General features: G+C 35.7%; 1 protein-coding gene across 4 annotated transcripts in view; it reads left to right on the top strand.

Annotated features, from left to right (window-relative positions):
- Nucleotides 1–18,256, top strand: part of LRRFIP2 (leucine rich repeat (in FLII) interacting protein 2) — a 142,757-nt gene that overhangs the window by 104,739 nt on the left and 19,762 nt on the right. The window contains exons 19-22 of one of the 4 annotated variants that reach the window (XM_011981926.1): nt 757–828; nt 6,948–7,118; nt 15,639–15,731; nt 17,864–17,956. In XM_011981926.1, coding sequence (XP_011837316.1) covers nt 757–828; nt 6,948–7,118; nt 15,639–15,731; nt 17,864–17,956 — 429 coding nt within the window. The remainder of the gene's footprint in view (nt 1–756; nt 829–6,947; nt 7,119–15,638; nt 15,732–17,863; nt 17,957–18,256) is intronic. The other 3 variants (XM_011981929.1, XM_011981928.1, XM_011981930.1) reach the window with 3 other exon arrangements.

Below are 18,256 nucleotides of genomic sequence, written 5' to 3'. Positions count from 1 at the left end.
GTTTCACTTTTCTTATAAGAATTATGGTAACATTTGGAGCAAGTGCTTTTCTCATCATTTAAATGGTATCCTCAGGATAGAATATCTCATTTGACATTCTGTTCAAAATGTTTAACTTCCTTTCCTTTACTCCCTTTCTCTCAAGTTAATTGTGGCCAGTAACCAAGTCATTGAAAGAAAACTGTGTTCATATTCATTTATTATATTTTTTAAAAACTTTTGCATGATTCATTAAAATTGGCTCCTTCTTATTAATTTACTGTATATTTTACTAGTTCTAGGTGAAGCATTATGTTAAAAATTTTAAGTGATTTATAAAATATTAAGTTGTATGATTTTAAATGTTATTTACTGTCTCATTTACTGTATATTTTACTAGTTCTAGGTGAAGCATTATGCTAAAATTTTAAGTGATTTATAGAATATTAAAAGTTGTATGATTTTAAATATTATAATTTATATAGCTTTTTCCTCCATGTATAGCCCTGTCCCCGTTTGCTACGCTGTTAACAGAATTTAATGCCAAGAAAATATTTAACATTAGATTGATTACTCTAGACCTTCCCCCAGTCCCACTATCCCCTGACCTATTTGCCCTTTTCAGTGGTTGGGAGTGGGAGTTATGTTTTTGTACTTTGATTTCTCTGCTTTTAGTCTGGAATATACAAAAGTGAGTCACATTTCTTCTGAATCCTTTGTGATTTAAGATATGTTTGTGCATGATTTTATGCAATGGTTCATTCCTATGTCCTGCAGGATATCTATGACCTTAAGGACCAGATACAGGATGTAGAAGGGAGATACATGCAGGGGCTTAAAGAACTAAAGGTATCAGGGCCCATTCTGCAGCCCAAGCATGCTCTGTATGCAGAAGTGTTGGCAGTGGTGGCTTTGCAAGTTCTGTTAACCAACTGCACATAGCTTTACTAACAGTGTTTGTCTTTCAAGCATGTGCTTAACCTGCAGTGCATAGGAATGGTGAACTTTCAATCTCTGCTTATGTTTAAATGTGTAGTAGAGTTTTTAAGTATTCAGCAGAAGATATCATTTACAGTTTTTTTTCTCTTTTTTATTTTTTCTTATAGAGACAGGGTCTCACTGTGTTGCCCAGGCTGGTCTCGAACTCCTGGGCTCAAGCCGTCCTCCTGCCTTGGCCTCCCAAAGTGCTGGGATTACAGGCATGAGCTACCTCACCCAGCCTCTTTTACAATTTTAAAACCTTGTAAAGTACATGCACATCCCTTGTGTCTTAGTCATACAAAATTAAATTGGTCAAACACCTAAAAAAATACTAAGAATATTTTTATTGAGAATTGGACCTCAAAATTTTTCCACGCTAAATGAAAAAGTGTTGCATATTTCTGTTACCAAACTCAGTCAGTATTAAATGTGGGAGGAAGTAGCAACTGAGACACCATTATTATAAATATCCCCCCCTGGAGGAAGGAACATGAAGACATGAGGCCTATATTTTCTTTTGGCTTGGATTTTTTTTAACCTATAGGTCAAAAATGATGACACAGATCTAGTGCCTTAAAGAATTTGGAGGTAAATGTAAATGGTCTTTATCTTTTCCCAGAAAGGATGACTAACATTTTTTAATGTAAATGTGTGAGGCAGACAGTTATGGTTGTAAATAGCATTGGTTATCATGCTCTTCTTTCCTCACATTTCATTCTGAAGTTCAAGCCTCGTGTTATGAAGAAACCAGAAGTTTATTTAAACACATGTATGTCCTGATTTGAAATCAGAATACACACTACAGGCCAGGCACGATGGCTCACGCCTGTAATCCCAGCACTTTGGGAGGCCGAGGCAGGCGGATCACCTGAGGTCAGGAGTTTGAGACCAGCCTGGCCAACATGACGAAACCCTGTCTGTACTAAAAATACAAAAAATTCACCAGGCATGGTGGCAGGCGCCTGTAATCCAAGCTACTTGGGAGGCTGAGGCAGGAGAATTGCTTGAACCTGGGAGGTGGAGGTTGCAGTGAGCTGAGATGGTGCCATTTCACTCCAGCCTGGGCAACAGAGCGAGACTCTGTCTCAAAACAAACAAAAAACAAAAAAGCAAAATACCCACTACACCTCTAAAAAAACAAAAAGCAAGACATTTAGAAAGATGACTCAGGATATATCCAAAGGACAAAGCATGGACTTCATGGGCAAGGATTTTGTCATCTTCCCTGGCATGATTTGGAGTAGCCTCACTATCAGCCAAACTCTTCATGCAAGTGATATGGTTCATGAGAAACAGAGTAAGACTGAGGACCCAAAAAGGTGAGAAGTCCAATGGGAAGTGCCCATGAGGGAAGCCTGCAAGTTGCTGATAGGGCAGCATGAGTTTGTCGGTAAATATCAGAAGAATTACAGAATTAGTTGATGTTCTCATTTAATCTTACTCCTTTAATCTTCAGGATTTAATCTCTCTTTTAAGGTTTTAGAGATACGATTTTTGGAAATATCTTGGATCAAACAAATCGGTACATTAAATAAATATGCTTATATTAAAGTCACATGTTTAACAGTGTATCAGGAAAGCAATCGTGTGATTCAGGGGCATTCTTACTGTCATTTTATTTTATTTAAAACTTTTTTTCCTTTCATGTTAGATCTACCATTTATTGCATTCTTTGACGAATACAAAGGAACAGATTAGATTTGAGATTTGAACAGATGAGATCCCTTTTCCTAATTCATGCCAGAGTATAATTGAACTTGACTTCAGATTACATTTATCCTTGACACTTGAAGTGGAAAAAAAACCCATAAAAATAAAGAAAAGATTGTCTGATTGGTGACCAAGCATGGTGGGATGATGCATCATATTGAAAAAGGATGTTGGCTCATTGCTTGTGACATTACTCTTAACTATGTTTGCCTTTGGGATGTTCTCTACCACTCTCCCCTCCACCCTTTTATCGGGAAAGTTTATTATTACTAATACAGCATTTGCCCATGCTGTACTAGTATATAGTGTACACTGTTACCCAGAAAATGCAGTAAAATATTAATTGTAAAATTTAACTGATCTATTTCTTAAAAGATTAATGATTTTGTAAGTCAAACAACTAAACCCATTAACCCATTTTAAAAACTATTAAAATGAATACCTTATTAAATTTAAGTACAGAGTTACAGCAATAAATAACAATAGTAAATCTATATCTAGTGACTGAAAACTTTCCAAGATGTATTGAAAAAAGGCAAACTATAGAACAAAATGTAGAGTATATAATTTGTATTAAAAATATATATGAAGTCAAGGGTATATATTTTATACTGTAAACAAATAGGAAATGGCCTGAAAGATAATCTACCAAACCAATAGCGCTTGTGCCTCTGGAGGGAGCATTGTCAAGGAAGACTTTTGCTTTATTGATATTGATATTTTTTCTGCTATTAGCCTCTCAGATGGATGAGAATTATTTTAAAGTCTGCATTATAGTAAGATACATTTAGATATATTTAGAGCACTGTATAATTGACTTTGCTTATATTCTTTGTTTTGGTTAAATTTGTTTCTAATCATAGTTTAAATCTTACCTGACAACTTAATTCTGGTTTATGAAGCATTATTAAAAGTGTGTGTGGCCGGACACGGTGACTTATACCTAAAATCCAGTTTTAGAGGCCAAAGCGGGTGGATCACTTGAGCCCAGGAGTTTGAGATCAACCCGGGCAACATGGTGAAACCTTGTCTCTACAAAAAATTAGCCAGGTGTGGTAGCACATGCCTGTGGTCCCAGTTACTTGGGAGGCTGACATGGGAGAATCACCTGAGTCTGGGGAGGTTGAAGCTGCATAGCTGAGATTGTGCCACAGTAGTCCAGCCTGGGTGACAGAGTGAGACCCTGTCTCCAAAAAAAAAAAAAAAAAAAAAAAAAAAGTGTGTATGTTTGTGTTTTTATTTAGATGTAATTCACATTCCATAAAAATTTACCCATTTAAAATATATAATTCAGTAGTTTTTAGCATACTCACAGAGTTGTGCAACTAGCACCACAACCCATCTTTAGAACATTTTCATCACCCAGAAAAGAAGCCCCAATCACTAACTTTCTGTCTCTGTAGATTCGCCTATTCTGGAGATTTATTACAAATGGAATCATACAATATGTAGTCTTTTGTGATTGGCTTTCATTTAGCATAATACATTCAATATTCACCCATGTCGTATTATCTGTCAGTCTTTTTTTAATGGCTAGATAGTATTCCACTGTATGGATTTGCTGCATTTTGTTAATCCATTTGTCAGTTAATAGGCATTTGGGTTGTTCATACTTTTCTGGCTATTATGAATAATGCTGCTGTGAACATTTGTGTACAAGTGTTTGTGTAGACATATCTTTTCAATTCTCTTTGGTAGATTGCTAGGAATAGAATTGGTGGGTCTTATGGTAACACTATATTTAACATTTTGAGGAATTGTCAAACTGTTTTCCAAAGTAGCTGCACCATTTTATGTTCCTACCAGCAATGTATGGGAGATCTAGTTTCTCCACATCCTTACTAACACTTGGCTTCTGTGTTTTTGATTATAGATTATAGCCATCCTAGTGAATGTGAAGTGGTATCTTATTTTGGTTTTCATGTGCATTTTCCTAATCACTAATGATGTTGAGCATGTTTTCCTGTGCTTATTTGCCATTTGCATATCCTCTTTGGAGAAATATCCAGGTCCTTGCCCATTTTTAAATTGATTTGTGTGTCTTTTATTGTTGAGTTTTAAGAGTTATTTATATATTATTCTGCATGTAAGTCCCTTATCAGACATAAGATTTATAAATATTTTCTCGCATTCTGTGGGTTATCTTTTTACTTTCTTGATCATATCATTTGCAGCATAAAAGTTTTACATTTGCGCCAGGCGTGGTAGCTCACACCTGTAATACCAGCATTTTGGGAGGCTGAGGTGGGCAGATCATGAGTTCAGGAGTTTGAGACCAGTCTAGCCAACATAGTGAAACCCATCTCTACTAAAAAATACAAAAAATTAGCCAGGTGTGGTGGTGTGCGCCTGTAATTCCAGCTATGCAGGAGGCTGAGGCAGGAGAATTGTGTAAACCCAGGAGGTGGAGGTTGCAGTGAGCCGAGATCGTGCGATTGCACTCCAGCCAGGGCAACAGTGTGAGACTCCATCTCAAAAAAAAAAAGAAAAAAAGTTTTATATTTGGGTGAAGTCTCTTTTTGGTTTATAATGCTTTTTGTTTGTTTGTTTGTTTTTGAGACAGGGTCTCACTCTGTTACCCAGGCTGGGGTGCAGTGGCACGATCTTGGCTCACTGCAACCTCTACCTCCTGGGTTCAAGTGATTCTCCTGCCTCAACCTCCCGAGTAGCTGAGATTACAGGCACCCACCACAATGCCCGGCTAATTTTTGTATTTTTAGTAGAGATAGGGTTTCACCATGTTGGTCAAGCTGGTCTTGAACTCCTGACCTCAAGTGATCTGCCTGCCTCAGCCTCCCAAAGTACCGGGATTACAGGCATGAGGTACCACGCCCGGCTAGTTTATAGTGCTTTTGGTATATCTAAAAAACCACTGCCTATCCCAAGGTCATGAAGATTTATCCATATTTTCTTTGAAGCGTTTTATTGTTTTAGCTCTTACATTTAGATCTATGGCTCTTGGTGAGTTGATTTTTGTGTATGGTGTGAGGTAGGAGTCCAACTTCATTCTTTTGTTTGTGGGTATCCACTTGTCCCAATACCATTCATTCTTTTCCCATTGAGTTACATGGATCCCTTTGTCCAGATTAACTGATTGTAAATGTAAGTTCTGGGCTCTTAGTTCCATTTCATTGATAAACATTTGCACTAGTAGTTTTAAAATTTATTTCCATAAATGATTACTTTTCCTGTGTGAAACATTTTTTTTTTTAGCTTTAAAAAAAGTCACTAGGCAGTAGTAATTACCAAAGTAGATACAGTTACACACACAAAAAATGTGAGCTATTTTAGGCAGAAAATTTTGAGATATGTAACATTTCAGGCATTTTGTGGTACCTTTTCTTTTTTTTTACATCAAAACTGTGGCATTAGATCAAACTCTTTATTTTATTTTGTTTTATTTTATTGATTGATTGATAGAGATAGGGTCTCACTCTGTCACCCAGGCTGGAGTGCAGTGGCACGATCTCTGCTTACTGCAGCCCTGAACTCCTGGGCTCAATCAGTCTTCCCACCTAGCATCCCAAGTAGCTGGGGCTACAGGTGTGCACCACCCTGTCTGGCTAATTTTTGTATTTTTTTTTTTGTTGAGACAGGGTTTTGTCATGTGGCCCAGGCTTGTCTTGAGCTCCTGGGCTCAAGCAGTCTACCCACCTTGACCTCCCAAAGTGCTGGGATTACAGAGATGAGCCACTGTGCCTGGCCAAGCCCTTTTTTTTAATATTAATTTTTATATTGCTTAAACATGACTGAAATTTGGATAATTGCTAGAAAAAAATATTTACCTTTACATTAGCGTTTTTATGCAGAACAGGAAAGTACTAAAAACAACTGTCTAGAAAGTGGCAAAATTCAAATGAGTATGAAGTTCACTTATGTAAAGAGAGGCTGTATTTTGTGGTATCACTGCATTCTGAACACCAGTCTGTTGTTAAAATTACAAGAGTAAAATTTCTGAAAATATTGACGATTTTTCATTTTGTGACTCTTACAGATATACGTTGTTTGCACTCCTTTTCTTCTTTCAAAGGCTATATTGCTGCTTAATTTTGTTTTCTTGGGGAACAGCACATATTGTTCTTATAAAGGCATTATTGGCTTATTATTGTCTTCCTGTTTCACGTGCATGTAACTAAACAAGGAGTTCCCCAAACCGCTTGTATTTTATGAAAATGCATCTTTATGTGTTTGTGGCAGTGCTATAATTTCCTGTTATATTGCATATATTCAATTAACATATTTTAGATATCAGACTGATGACTTCAACTCTCATTTAGGAATCTTTGTCTGAAGTGGAAGAAAAATACAAGAAAGCCATGGTTTCCAATGCACAGTTAGACAATGAGAAGAACAATTTGATCTACCAAGTAGACACACTCAAGGATGTTATTGAAGAGCAGGAGGAACAGATGGCAGAATTTTATAGAGAAAATGAAGAAAAATCAAAGGTAATGCTTATCTTGTATAAAGTGATGGAAGTGATATATAAAGTGATGGAAGATTGCAGCATACTTACTTAGGAATGATGTTTCAGTCAAAACTGAATGGCCCAAGGAAATTGACAGAACACCATGAGATATCAGGCCCTGAAGTAATTTTTTTATTTAAAAAAAATATTTTCTTAAGGAAAAGCTTATGTCTTCTGTTAAGTTTCTGAAAATAGAATACAACTCAAGTTTTATCTTCATTTTCTGTCTCTTAATTGGGACTGTAATTACAGTGTGTTACTTATTTCTTCCGGTTACAAGTGACTGGAGCTCCCGCAAAGCTGCAAAGACTGTCAGTAAGATGATTCATTTTTTTTTCTAAGAACTTCTGAACGGTTCAAGAGAATCCATTTTCTAAGTAATTGGATAGAAGTCTTTAATCAGTTATTTTAAATCAGCAACTTGGGAGATGTGGGTCAGAAATTGAAAGATATTTTCTTTAGAGGTTAATAAGCTGTAATGTTATAATGTACAGATGGAGAATAAAATGCATTGTCCAAGGCCCAGATTTGCTCTTTGATAACTGCAGAAAACAAATTGGGTTCTTTTAAAAGCATATGTTTTAGACTTTTTGAAGGGTTGATGTCAGTTCAAGCAGAGGTCAAATGGGTATTATTGCCAGAAATGGATTGCTACTACATTGCCAATATAAAACATTCAGAAAATAATTTAGGAAATGCATGTTGATAAATTGTTAGAAACAACAATCTGAATTTGTGCATAATAAAGGGAGAGAAGCTGTTTATATAACCTCGAAGAGGCCAGCATTATTACTGTAGTCTTTATAGGAATTTCTTTCCTTGAGGACTAGAAATGCCCATTCCAGCCTGTTTTGGTCACATTCAAAAAGTGTTAGGAAGTGTGCCAGGCGTTTGGAGGAGAGGGATGAATAGACCAGAGCACAGAGGATTTTTAGGGCAGTGATACTATTCTGTATCATAATGGTGGATACATGTTGTTATGATACATTTGTCCAAAAGTATAGAATGTACAATACCAAGAGTGAACCCTAATGTAAACTCTGGACTTTGGATGATAGTGATTTGTCAATGTTGGTTCAGTGATAGGACAAAATGTACCACTCTAGTGTGGGTTGTTTATAATAGGGTAGACTGTGCATGTGTGGGGACAGGGAGTATATGAAAACTCTCTGTACTTTAAACATAATTTTACTGTGAATCTAAAACTGCTCTAAAATTGTTTATTTAGGACTGGTATTTAGATGGTGAAAAAGAGGCTTCTAGTTGTTTTCATATTGGACTGACAGTGGCCCACTGAAGAGCATTATATATGTTAAATAGGTATATCTTTGATTCTTCTTGTATATCCAATAGGCCATTTTTGGAGATTTTGAGCCATCACGCTTTTCCTAGAGCCTCTGGACTCCTTTTTTTGCTGTCCCACATATTTTTTCTTATCTATTTTTGCCTCTTTGTTTGTAGCAGACTAGAGTAAAAATCTCATGCTAAGTATTTAATGGTCACTACTAAAATGAATTATCTTTCCATCATCTCAAATATCCTTCAGCATTTTTAAAAATGAAGAAAACCCTTATAATTAGCTATTTTAACCAACTTAGTTTTTCCCTCCATCATTTTAGAAGGCAATAGAGTTATTTTAGTATGCATAGAGTTTTTTTCTTAATCTTGTCCTTTTTTTCTTTTGGAGACAAGGTCTCACTCTGTAGCCCAGGCTGGAGTGGAGTGGCACAAGTATAGCTCACTGCAGCCTCTGTCTCCAGGCTCAAGTGATCCTCCCACCTCAGCCTCCTGAGTAGCTGGGACTACAGGCATGTACCACCACGCCTGGCTAATTTAAAAAAAAATTTTTTTATAGAAACAGGGTTTCACCATGTTGCCCAGGCTGGTCTCGAACTCCTGGGCTCAAGCAATCCACCCACCTTAGCTTCCCACAGTTCTGGGATTACAGTTGTGAGCCACCGTATCGGGCCTTGTTGTACTTTTCAAACCTAAAATGTATTAAGTTTTTTTTTAATACCCTGGAAATTTGCTTCATGTAGTGTGATGCAGAAGACTTTGTGACAGTATCTCTCTCTAACATGTCTTTATCCCGAGCTCTCTCGTTCTAAACAACTATTGCTTTATACAGTAGAATGTTTATATTCAGAGATACACAAAGAGGTCAGGCACTCTGGTGTATTTCATTACAGAAGCAGGTAGTGAGAGTAGAGAAGGACCGTTCAATAATAATTATACAGTATTAATAAAATTTTTCAAAATGTCTTTAGTGTCTCCTCCTGGAATTACAATAACTATTTTGTTTTATATTTTAATTTAATTTAATTTTATTATTTTTACAGACAGGGTCTCGCTCTGCTCCCCAGGCTGGAGTGCAGTGGCACGATCGTAGCCCACTGTAACTTTGATCTCGTGTGCTCAAGTAATCCTGAGTAGCTAGAACTGTAAGCACATGCCACCATGCCTGGCTGTTTTTTAAAAATCTTTTTGTGGAGATGGGGCCTTGCTACATTGCCCAATCCTCCTTCTTTGACCTCCCAAAGTGTTGGGATTACAGGCATGAGCCACTGCGCCCGGCCCATTGTTTCTCTTTTAAAGCATAATTAAAAGACCATTTCACACCTGTAAAATTAACAATAATTCATATTACATATCCAATCAATGTTAAAATTTCAGTAGTTTCAAAATGTCATAAATGATTTTTCTTTTTTACACTTAAAAAAATCAGGATCCAGGTACGTTTCACACCTTGGAATTAGCTGATAAATCTTTTAAGTCTCTTTTCATGTATAGGTCCTCTTTCATGTTTTTTCTCCTTATAATAAATATGTTGAAAATATAAAATATTAAGAAACTGGGTTGCTTAATATTTCCCAGTCTTACAGGTTTTTCCATTTTCATCCCCTTAGTGTCTTTACCATGTTCCCCTTTCCTCTGTATTCTCTGTAAGTAGGTAGTTAGGCATAGAGGCTTAATCAAATATAACTTCAGTTTTTTTGGGAAACCTGCTTCATAGATGGTGCAGTTGTCTTCCTTCAGGAGGCCCAGATGTGTGGCTGGCTGTTAATGCTGTAGATACATGCTTAGATCCTTCAGTTGACTAGGGACTGCAAAATGGGATGTTCTGATTTTGTCATTACCAATTTATTTTATTTTATTTTATTTTATTTTTTATTTTATTTTATTTTATTTTATATTTTATTTTATTATTATTATTTTGTTTTGTTTTGTTTTGTTATTTATTTATTTTATTTTATTTTTTTAGACAGAGTTTCGCTCTTGTTGCCCAGGCTGGAGTGTAATGGCGCAATCTCAGCTCACTGCAACCTCCGCCTCCCTGGGTTCAAGCGATTATCCTGCCTCAGCCTTCTGCGTAGCTAGGATTACAGGCATGGACTAGCACGCCTGGCTAATTTTGTATTTTTAGTAGAGATGGGGATTCACTATGTTGGTCAGGCTAGTCCCGAACTCCTGACCTCAGGTGATCCACCCACCTTGGCCTCCCAAAGTGCTAGGATTATAGGCCTGAGCCACTGTGCCCAGCCTATTTAATGTTATTTTTAAGCAACTTTATTGAGATATAATTCGAATAACATACAAATCATGCATTTAAAATGTACAATCCAGTGGTTTTTAGTATATTCACATATATGTGTAACCTTCATCACAGTTACTTTTTAGTATCATCCTCCTTTCCCCCAAACCCCTCAGTTGTAAGTAACCACTAATCTACTTTCTATCTATAGAGCTCCCTATTCTAGACTCATATGAAAGGAATCATATAATACATGGTCTTTTGTGACTGGCTTCTTTCACTTAGCATGATATTGTACCATGTATCGGTACTTAATTCCTTTTTATAGCCTATTAATATTCCATTTTTTGGGTATGCTACATTTTCTTTATCCATTTGTGCATTGATTGACATTTGGGTTGTTTATACTTTTTCCTGTTAAGAATAATGCTGCCATAAACATTTGTGTACAGGTTGTTTTTGGACATAAGTTTTCTTTTTCTTTTTTCTTTTAAGAGATAGGGCCTTTTAAGAGATGTTGCCCAGGCTGGTAACTCCTGGCCTCAAGCAATCTTCCTGCCTCTGCCTCCCAAAGTGTTGGAATTACAGGCATGAGCCACTGCTCATGGTCTGGACATATGCTTTCCTTTTTCTTAAGTATATACTTGGGAGTGGAATTGCTGATTCATAACGATAAATCTGTGTTTAACCATTTGAACAGTGCCAGACTGTTTTCCGAAGTGGCTGCACCATTTTCTATTCTCACACCAGCAATGTATGCAGGTTTTGATTTCCCCACATCCTCACCAACACTTGTTATCTGTCCTTTTTATTCTAGCCATCCTAATAGGTGTGGTTTGATTTGCATCTCCCTGGTGACTAATGATTTTGAACATATTTTCATGGGCTTATTGGCTATTTGTATATGTTCCTTGGCAAAATGTCTATTCAGATCCTTTGTCCATTTTAAAGTTGGATTTTGCCTTATTATTATTGACTTGTAAGGTTGTTTATATATTCTAGATATAAGAATTTTATCAGATATATTATTTGCAAATATTTTCTCCCTTTATGAGTTTTCAAAAAAAAGGAATTGGTTGTCTTCTGACAGTGACCAATTACTTTTCTCTTGACATATCAATATGAAGTCATAAATTCAAGCATTTGATGTCTTCAGTTGCATTGCAACTTTCATTCTTTTTGATGATAAAATTGTCCCATCTTTGGCTAATGTGAACCTCTTGAGGTTGATTCGCAAGTACTTCTGGTGAGTCTAATTGTTTTGGATAGCTTCTTTGCTTTTTGGCAGAATATGTTCCAGTCTCATCTTGTACATTTTCTGCCACAGACCTGGAATCAGCCATTTGTCCAAGGAGCCCTAGTTCTGTTTTAGTATGAGTGCGCTAGAGATGCTCATTGCCACCAAGTAGGTGACTGTTTATGGGTCTTTTCAGTGGATACATTTGGGAAATATGTGTGTGAAGTTTTTTATTTGTTTTTAACGACAAAATATATTATGAGTTCATGCTGATAGTTCCAGTTCATATGCAGGACTCTAGGGTTTTTATTTAACCTCTTCTGTCTTTCATCTGTATCTTTTTTTGTTTCCCCTACACTACAATTCCTAGTTCTCAAAGTTTCTAGGGATGATAGTAATTATGTTACGTTCTGTTCTCTTTGCTTTATCCCAAGTTGCCTAGAATAGCAATACCAACATTAACACCAACAATTTAATTACTGAAAATAGTTAAAAGATTTTTATTTTGTTTGTTTTGCTTGGCTGTTATTTTTGCCACTAGTCAGTGTATAGCCGAACTGTTGTTTTTAGAAGTTACTTGAAATAGTTTCTTTCTGTGCTACAAACTGGATGTATAGTTAGGTTCACTGCATTTTATTTTCAATATTTAGGAATTACTTTTAAAATTATTTTTATTTAAAAAATTTTAATTGTCATCACAAAACACCATAAATTTATTATCTTAACTGTTTTAAAGTGTAGAGTTCAGTAGTGTGAAGCATATTCACATTATTGTAGATCAGATATCCAGAAATTTTTCATCTTTCAAAACTAAAACTCTATACCCATTAAACAATTCCCCATTTCTCCCTGCCACCAGCCCTTGGCAACTACCATCCTACTTTCTGTCTCTCTGAATTTGGCTACTCTATGTACCAAACTCATAAGTAGAATCATATAATAATTTATCTTTTCATGACTGGTTTACTTCATTTAGCATAATGTCCTAAGCCTCATCCATTTTGTAGCATGTGACAAGAGTTTCTTTTTTCAAGCTGAATAATCCACTGTATATATACCACATTTTGTTTATCCATTCATATATCAGTGGCCACTTGAATTGTTTCCGCTAGGAATTGCTTTCTAAATTTAATTTTGTTTCACAATTTCGTAACTATCTAGAATAGTTACATAGATCTTGAGTCAAGTTAACAAAGAAAATATATTTGAAGAAGTCAGTCTTCTATCTCTGTCTCTTTATCTCTATTTTCTCCTTCCTTTAAGGAATTTTAAAATTTAATGGTTTATCTTTCCATTTTTTAAATCCAAGAAGATAAATTAGGTAGCCATTTTTAATCTAAAAAGATATATATATATATAATCATTCAAAATATATGTACAAATATATGTATTTCTCACTCTCCTTAGAAAATGGTAGCATACAGTTAATATAAATGCTGTTCTGCATCTAGATTTTATCGCCTTATGAATGTCACATAGAGATATCTTGCTCATTCTTTTTCACCACTGCATAATTATTCTGCAGTATGGATGTACCATGCTTTATTCCAACAGTTCCCTATATTAATAGACATTCAAGTTTGTCACGTTTTGCTGTTAAAAATAGTCCTGTAGAAATGACATACTGCATAGGTCTTTTTGTATTTTGCCAATATATCTATGATGAAGAGTGAGATTGCTGGGTCAAAAGGTACGTAGTTTTGTAGATACTGTTGTGGTCTCCTTTGTAAGCATTATACCATTTGCATTCTCACCAAAATGTATGAGGGCCTGTTTCTTTCCTCATAGTTCTGTCCTGGAATATGTTGTCAAGTTTTTGAACTTTTATTAGTGTTTTGGTGAGACAAATAGTTTGTTTCCATTTCTCTTAGTATGCGTATCTTTTCATATTCAGAGCTATTTCTATTTCTTTTTCTATAAACTGTCCATTTCCGTAGCTTGTTATTCTATGCAGTTAGTGCTTTTTTTCTTTCTAGTTTTTTCTTTTTAAGACGGAGTTTTGCTCTTGTTGCCCAGGCTGGAGTACAATGGCGCAATCTTGGCTCACTGCAATCTCCGCCTCCTGGGTTCAAGCGATTCTCCTGCCTCAGCCTCCTGAGTAGCTGGGATTACAGGCGTGCACCACCACGCCCAGCTAATTTTGTATTTTTAGTAGAGACGGGGTTTCTCCATGTTGGTGAGGCTGGTCTCGAATTCCTGACCTCAGGTGATCTGCCCACCTCGGCCTCCCAAAGTGCCGGGATTAGAGGCATGAGCCTAGAGATTCTCTGCCATTCAAAGGTTTTGTTTATTTATGTATTTATTTTTTGGAGACAGAGTCTCACTCCGTCATCAGGCTGGAGTGCAATGGCACCATCATGGCTCACTATAACCTTGACCTCCCTAGGCTCAGGTGGTCCTCCCACCTCAGCCTCTAGAATACCTGAGACTATAGGCACACACCACCAACCCTGGCTAATTTTTGAATTTTTTTTTATAGAGATGGAGTTTTGCCATGTTGCCCAGGCTGGTCTTGAATTCTTGGGCTCAAGGGATCCACTTGTTTCAGCTTCCCAGAGTGCTGGGATTACAGGCATGAGCCACCATGCCCAGCCTAAAATTTTGATTTTTATATAGTCTAATTTATTGTACCTTTACCTCATTGCTTGTGGAGTTTTGAGTCATTTTTTCAGTAAAGATTGCCCCTTTCCTTGGTTACTTATCTTTTCTTTTATTCCTGTACAGTTTGTTCTCCCTTCCCTTCCCTCTTCCCCCATTCACTCCCTGGCTTTCTTTCCTTATGTAAACCTCTGATTGATTTGGAATTTGTCCTGGTGTGTGGTATGGGGTATAGTTCCAATTTTATCTTTTTCCAAATGAATATCCAGTTATCCCACCATTGCTAATTTAAAAGTCTTTCCTTCTCATTGATTTGAGATGCTCTTATTTTTGTGGTTTTTAAATATATTTGTATATGTAAATAAGTGTTTTCCTGAATTTTCTATTCTGCTCCCTTGGTCTATATTCATGTACCATAACAACGTTGTTTTAATTATAGAAACTTTATAATATGTTTTAATACCTAGTAGGGCCGGCTTTCTTCTTTTTCAGTATGTATTTTTCTGGCTACTTTTTCTTGTGTTTTTCTTTCAAATCAACTTGCCTTGCTCTGGTGAGAAAAGAAAAAGCTGATGGTATTTTTCTTTGTACTGCATTAAATGTGTAGATTAGGGAGAACTGGCATTTTTATAATGTTGTGAGACTTTTAATCCAAGAAGACGGTATGCCTTTCCATTTATTCAATCCTACTTCTTTGTCTTTTGGGAATGTTTTATATAATTTTCCTCATATAGGTTTTGGATATATTTTATAAGTTTACATGTATGTATTTTATTTAATGTTGATTTTATTTTGATATTGTATTTATTATTCCTTCTTTGAATTTTATTTGTATATGAATGTCATTGAATTGTATGTGTTCATTTTATAACCTATTACTTGACTAAATTATCTTTTGTTTTTAATAATTTTGCCATTGATTAGTTCAAGTTTTCCAGATAAATAATTATACAAGATGAAATTTTAAAATTTTCTTAACCTTTCTATAGAAGACACAATTTTTCTAAGTTACTATGAATCAGGAGTTTGGACATGTTTCTGGAGATCATTCTTAACCTCTGTGTTGTATTGTATATGTTCAAATTTCTTGTGTGCCATGACCTGTGTAAATGATATTATTTGTTTAATAACAGGAGTTAGAAAGGCAGAAACATATGTGTAGTGTGCTGCAGCATAAGATGGAAGAACTTAAAGAAGGCCTTCGGCAAAGAGATGAGCTTATTGAGGTACGTACATGAACTGTGGGAATACTTAATTTTGAAAAAAATGAGTTGAATGGGATGAAGATGTGTGTGTTGGGAGGGAAGGAAAGTTAAGATGCATCAGAGTTTACTTGTCTCTTTATATTTGACTGTACGCTAAAAGTTTTCAGACATAAACCAGATCATGCTTAAAAATTAATACTATAAATCCTATAAACATTACCCCACTTTGGTAGCAGAAATTTTTGTGTCTTTTATTGCTAAATACAGTTTCCTAAAGATATCTTAGGAAATGGGCAAAAGGAAAAATTATAGAATAACATTATTCTTTGGAATTAGTGAATGCCATCTTTTGGGACATGATTCTCGGGGAATAAGTTTGATTTTCACTCAGGTAAATACATTTCTCAGGTGGCTAAATGAAAAAGAAGAAATGTCAAGATACTTTCTATACAAAAAGGTAAAGAATAGCTAGTCTGAAGGTTCAGGTTTCTGCAAGCGAAGGGACTCTGCCACATTGTTGGCAGCGTCTTAGGAATGGAATGAAGCATAGTCTACCAAGAACTCTTTGAAAACATTAGTCATCCTTGCAGGCCTACTACATTGCATCCATCTTTTTTCTTTAAATGTGGTTTTCCCTCTTGAGACGATGTTTTTAGATAAATATAGAAATAAGTTTGAAGGGGGATCCTGCCCACTATCTAGGTGTGGCTATCAAAGGCATCTAATGTTAAGTTAGTGTTGACATGCCAGAGATGTCAGGAAGCATAGATGTTAACGATCCCAGGAGAGAGATCTCACGTACCACACTTGTCCACATTCCTGGCTACTCAGACCTTAGCCTTTCTTTTTCTCTCCCTCTTTCCCCTCAGACCTACCTCTTAATATCTCTCTCTACAAATGATTTTTAAAAACCATTTAATAGAGAAAAAGAAATGACTTTTTAAATTTGAAGACTGGTGTTAATTTTTGTCATTATTAAGAATAATTGAACATACCCAGAATTTGTGGATTTCAAGTGCAGATACAGATAACCTTGTGGATCTATCAGATTACATATGAGGTTAATTTTCTTAGTTTTTCTCCATATAAGGTAGGAAGCATATTTTCCAGAATCTGTATCCTGCTGGTATTTTAAAATACTGTGAAATTCTTTTCTTTTTTGTTCTTTTGTCTTTCTGTGCCAAAATGCCAACCACATAAAATAATAAACCTGCTTTGGGGGCTGCTTCTCAAATTCAGTAGCTTAAGTTAGGATTGGTAAAGTTCTAGTTTTTCATTGTAATGGCATTTAAGAAGAATATAATGCTTGATTTCTATAGTTTGTCACTGTGACTTCTTTAAAAGCTTAGGGTGCTAGGTATACAAACTTTGAAAACTATAGTAATTTTAGATGTTTTTTACATCTAGAATGAACATCTTTTAGATGTCAGTATCTATGGTTATGCTGAAAATCTTTAAATATTACAAATAATGTTTTTTGGTCTTTGGAATTGAAAGTTCCATGGTAAGGTACCTAATGTATGAGTAGGGGAAGGAGGAGATAATAATTTACGAATAATGCATAAGAAGAAAACCAGTTAAGCACCACTGACAATTAAAAAGGTCATTTAAGGATTGTTAAATGCTAAGTTTAAATGTTTCAAAATAATATAAATAATTTTAAAATAATACAAAATTCATGGTGTTCTTGCTGTCATAGATTCTGCTAACAGAAATTCAAAATGATCAGTTCTGCTTAAAAAATAAAATTCAAAACTGCTTGTTCTCTGAGATAAAAGATCATTTGTTCATAAGCAAATCTAAATTTCCCTCTCTAGGAATGTAAGTTCTTGCAGTTATCAAAGAAAGAATATACATACGGAGCTATATGTACACAGAAATTCTAGCTGGCTTGCTGCCACATAGCTGTGGTTAGAACAGTTATTCCTGGTTCCTTTGCTTACTTTTGTAGGGACAAGCCAGTGAGAATCTTGTGGCCAAGCCTGTGAATGTCATCTTTTCTTTTGGCAAACCAATTTTGCTTTTCCTGTTCATCACAGACTTTCCCTTTTGGTTAAGTTTCTTTATCGGCTTTATTTTTGTTTCCTCCCTCAAACCTCTTCTCCCTTTTCTTTCTGCTCTTTTATTACTTCTCTTCCCCTCTTCCTCTGCAGGAGAAGCAGCGCATGCAGCAGAAAATAGACACCATGACAAAAGAGGTGTTTGACCTCCAGGAGACACTTCTTTGGAAAGATAAAAAAATTGGGGTATGAGATGAAATTGGGCTTTGGTTAGAAGCTCATTGATGAGGACTACAATAGAATTTAACCTAGAGATTGAAAAAACCTGTCCTTTTGATTATTCTTGAGCATTTACACAGTATGAAAAATGAGTAAGTAGAAGATAGAAAGAGACTTCCATAGGAAAACCTGATGTCGTGCCTGGAAAGAACTCTTCTTTTCAGCCAACAAGTTTCTCTGTATTCCCTTAGGATTCTTTTTTTTGTTTTTTTGAGATGGAGTCTCATTTTGTTGCCCAAGCTGGAGTGCAGTGGCATGATCTCGGCT

This window comes from Mandrillus leucophaeus, unplaced genomic scaffold (assembly GCF_000951045.1).
Source record: "Mandrillus leucophaeus isolate KB7577 unplaced genomic scaffold, Mleu.le_1.0 Scaffold231, whole genome shotgun sequence".
Taxonomy (NCBI): domain Eukaryota; kingdom Metazoa; phylum Chordata; class Mammalia; order Primates; family Cercopithecidae; genus Mandrillus; species Mandrillus leucophaeus.
This window is presented reverse-complemented; position numbering and strand designations above follow the sequence as displayed.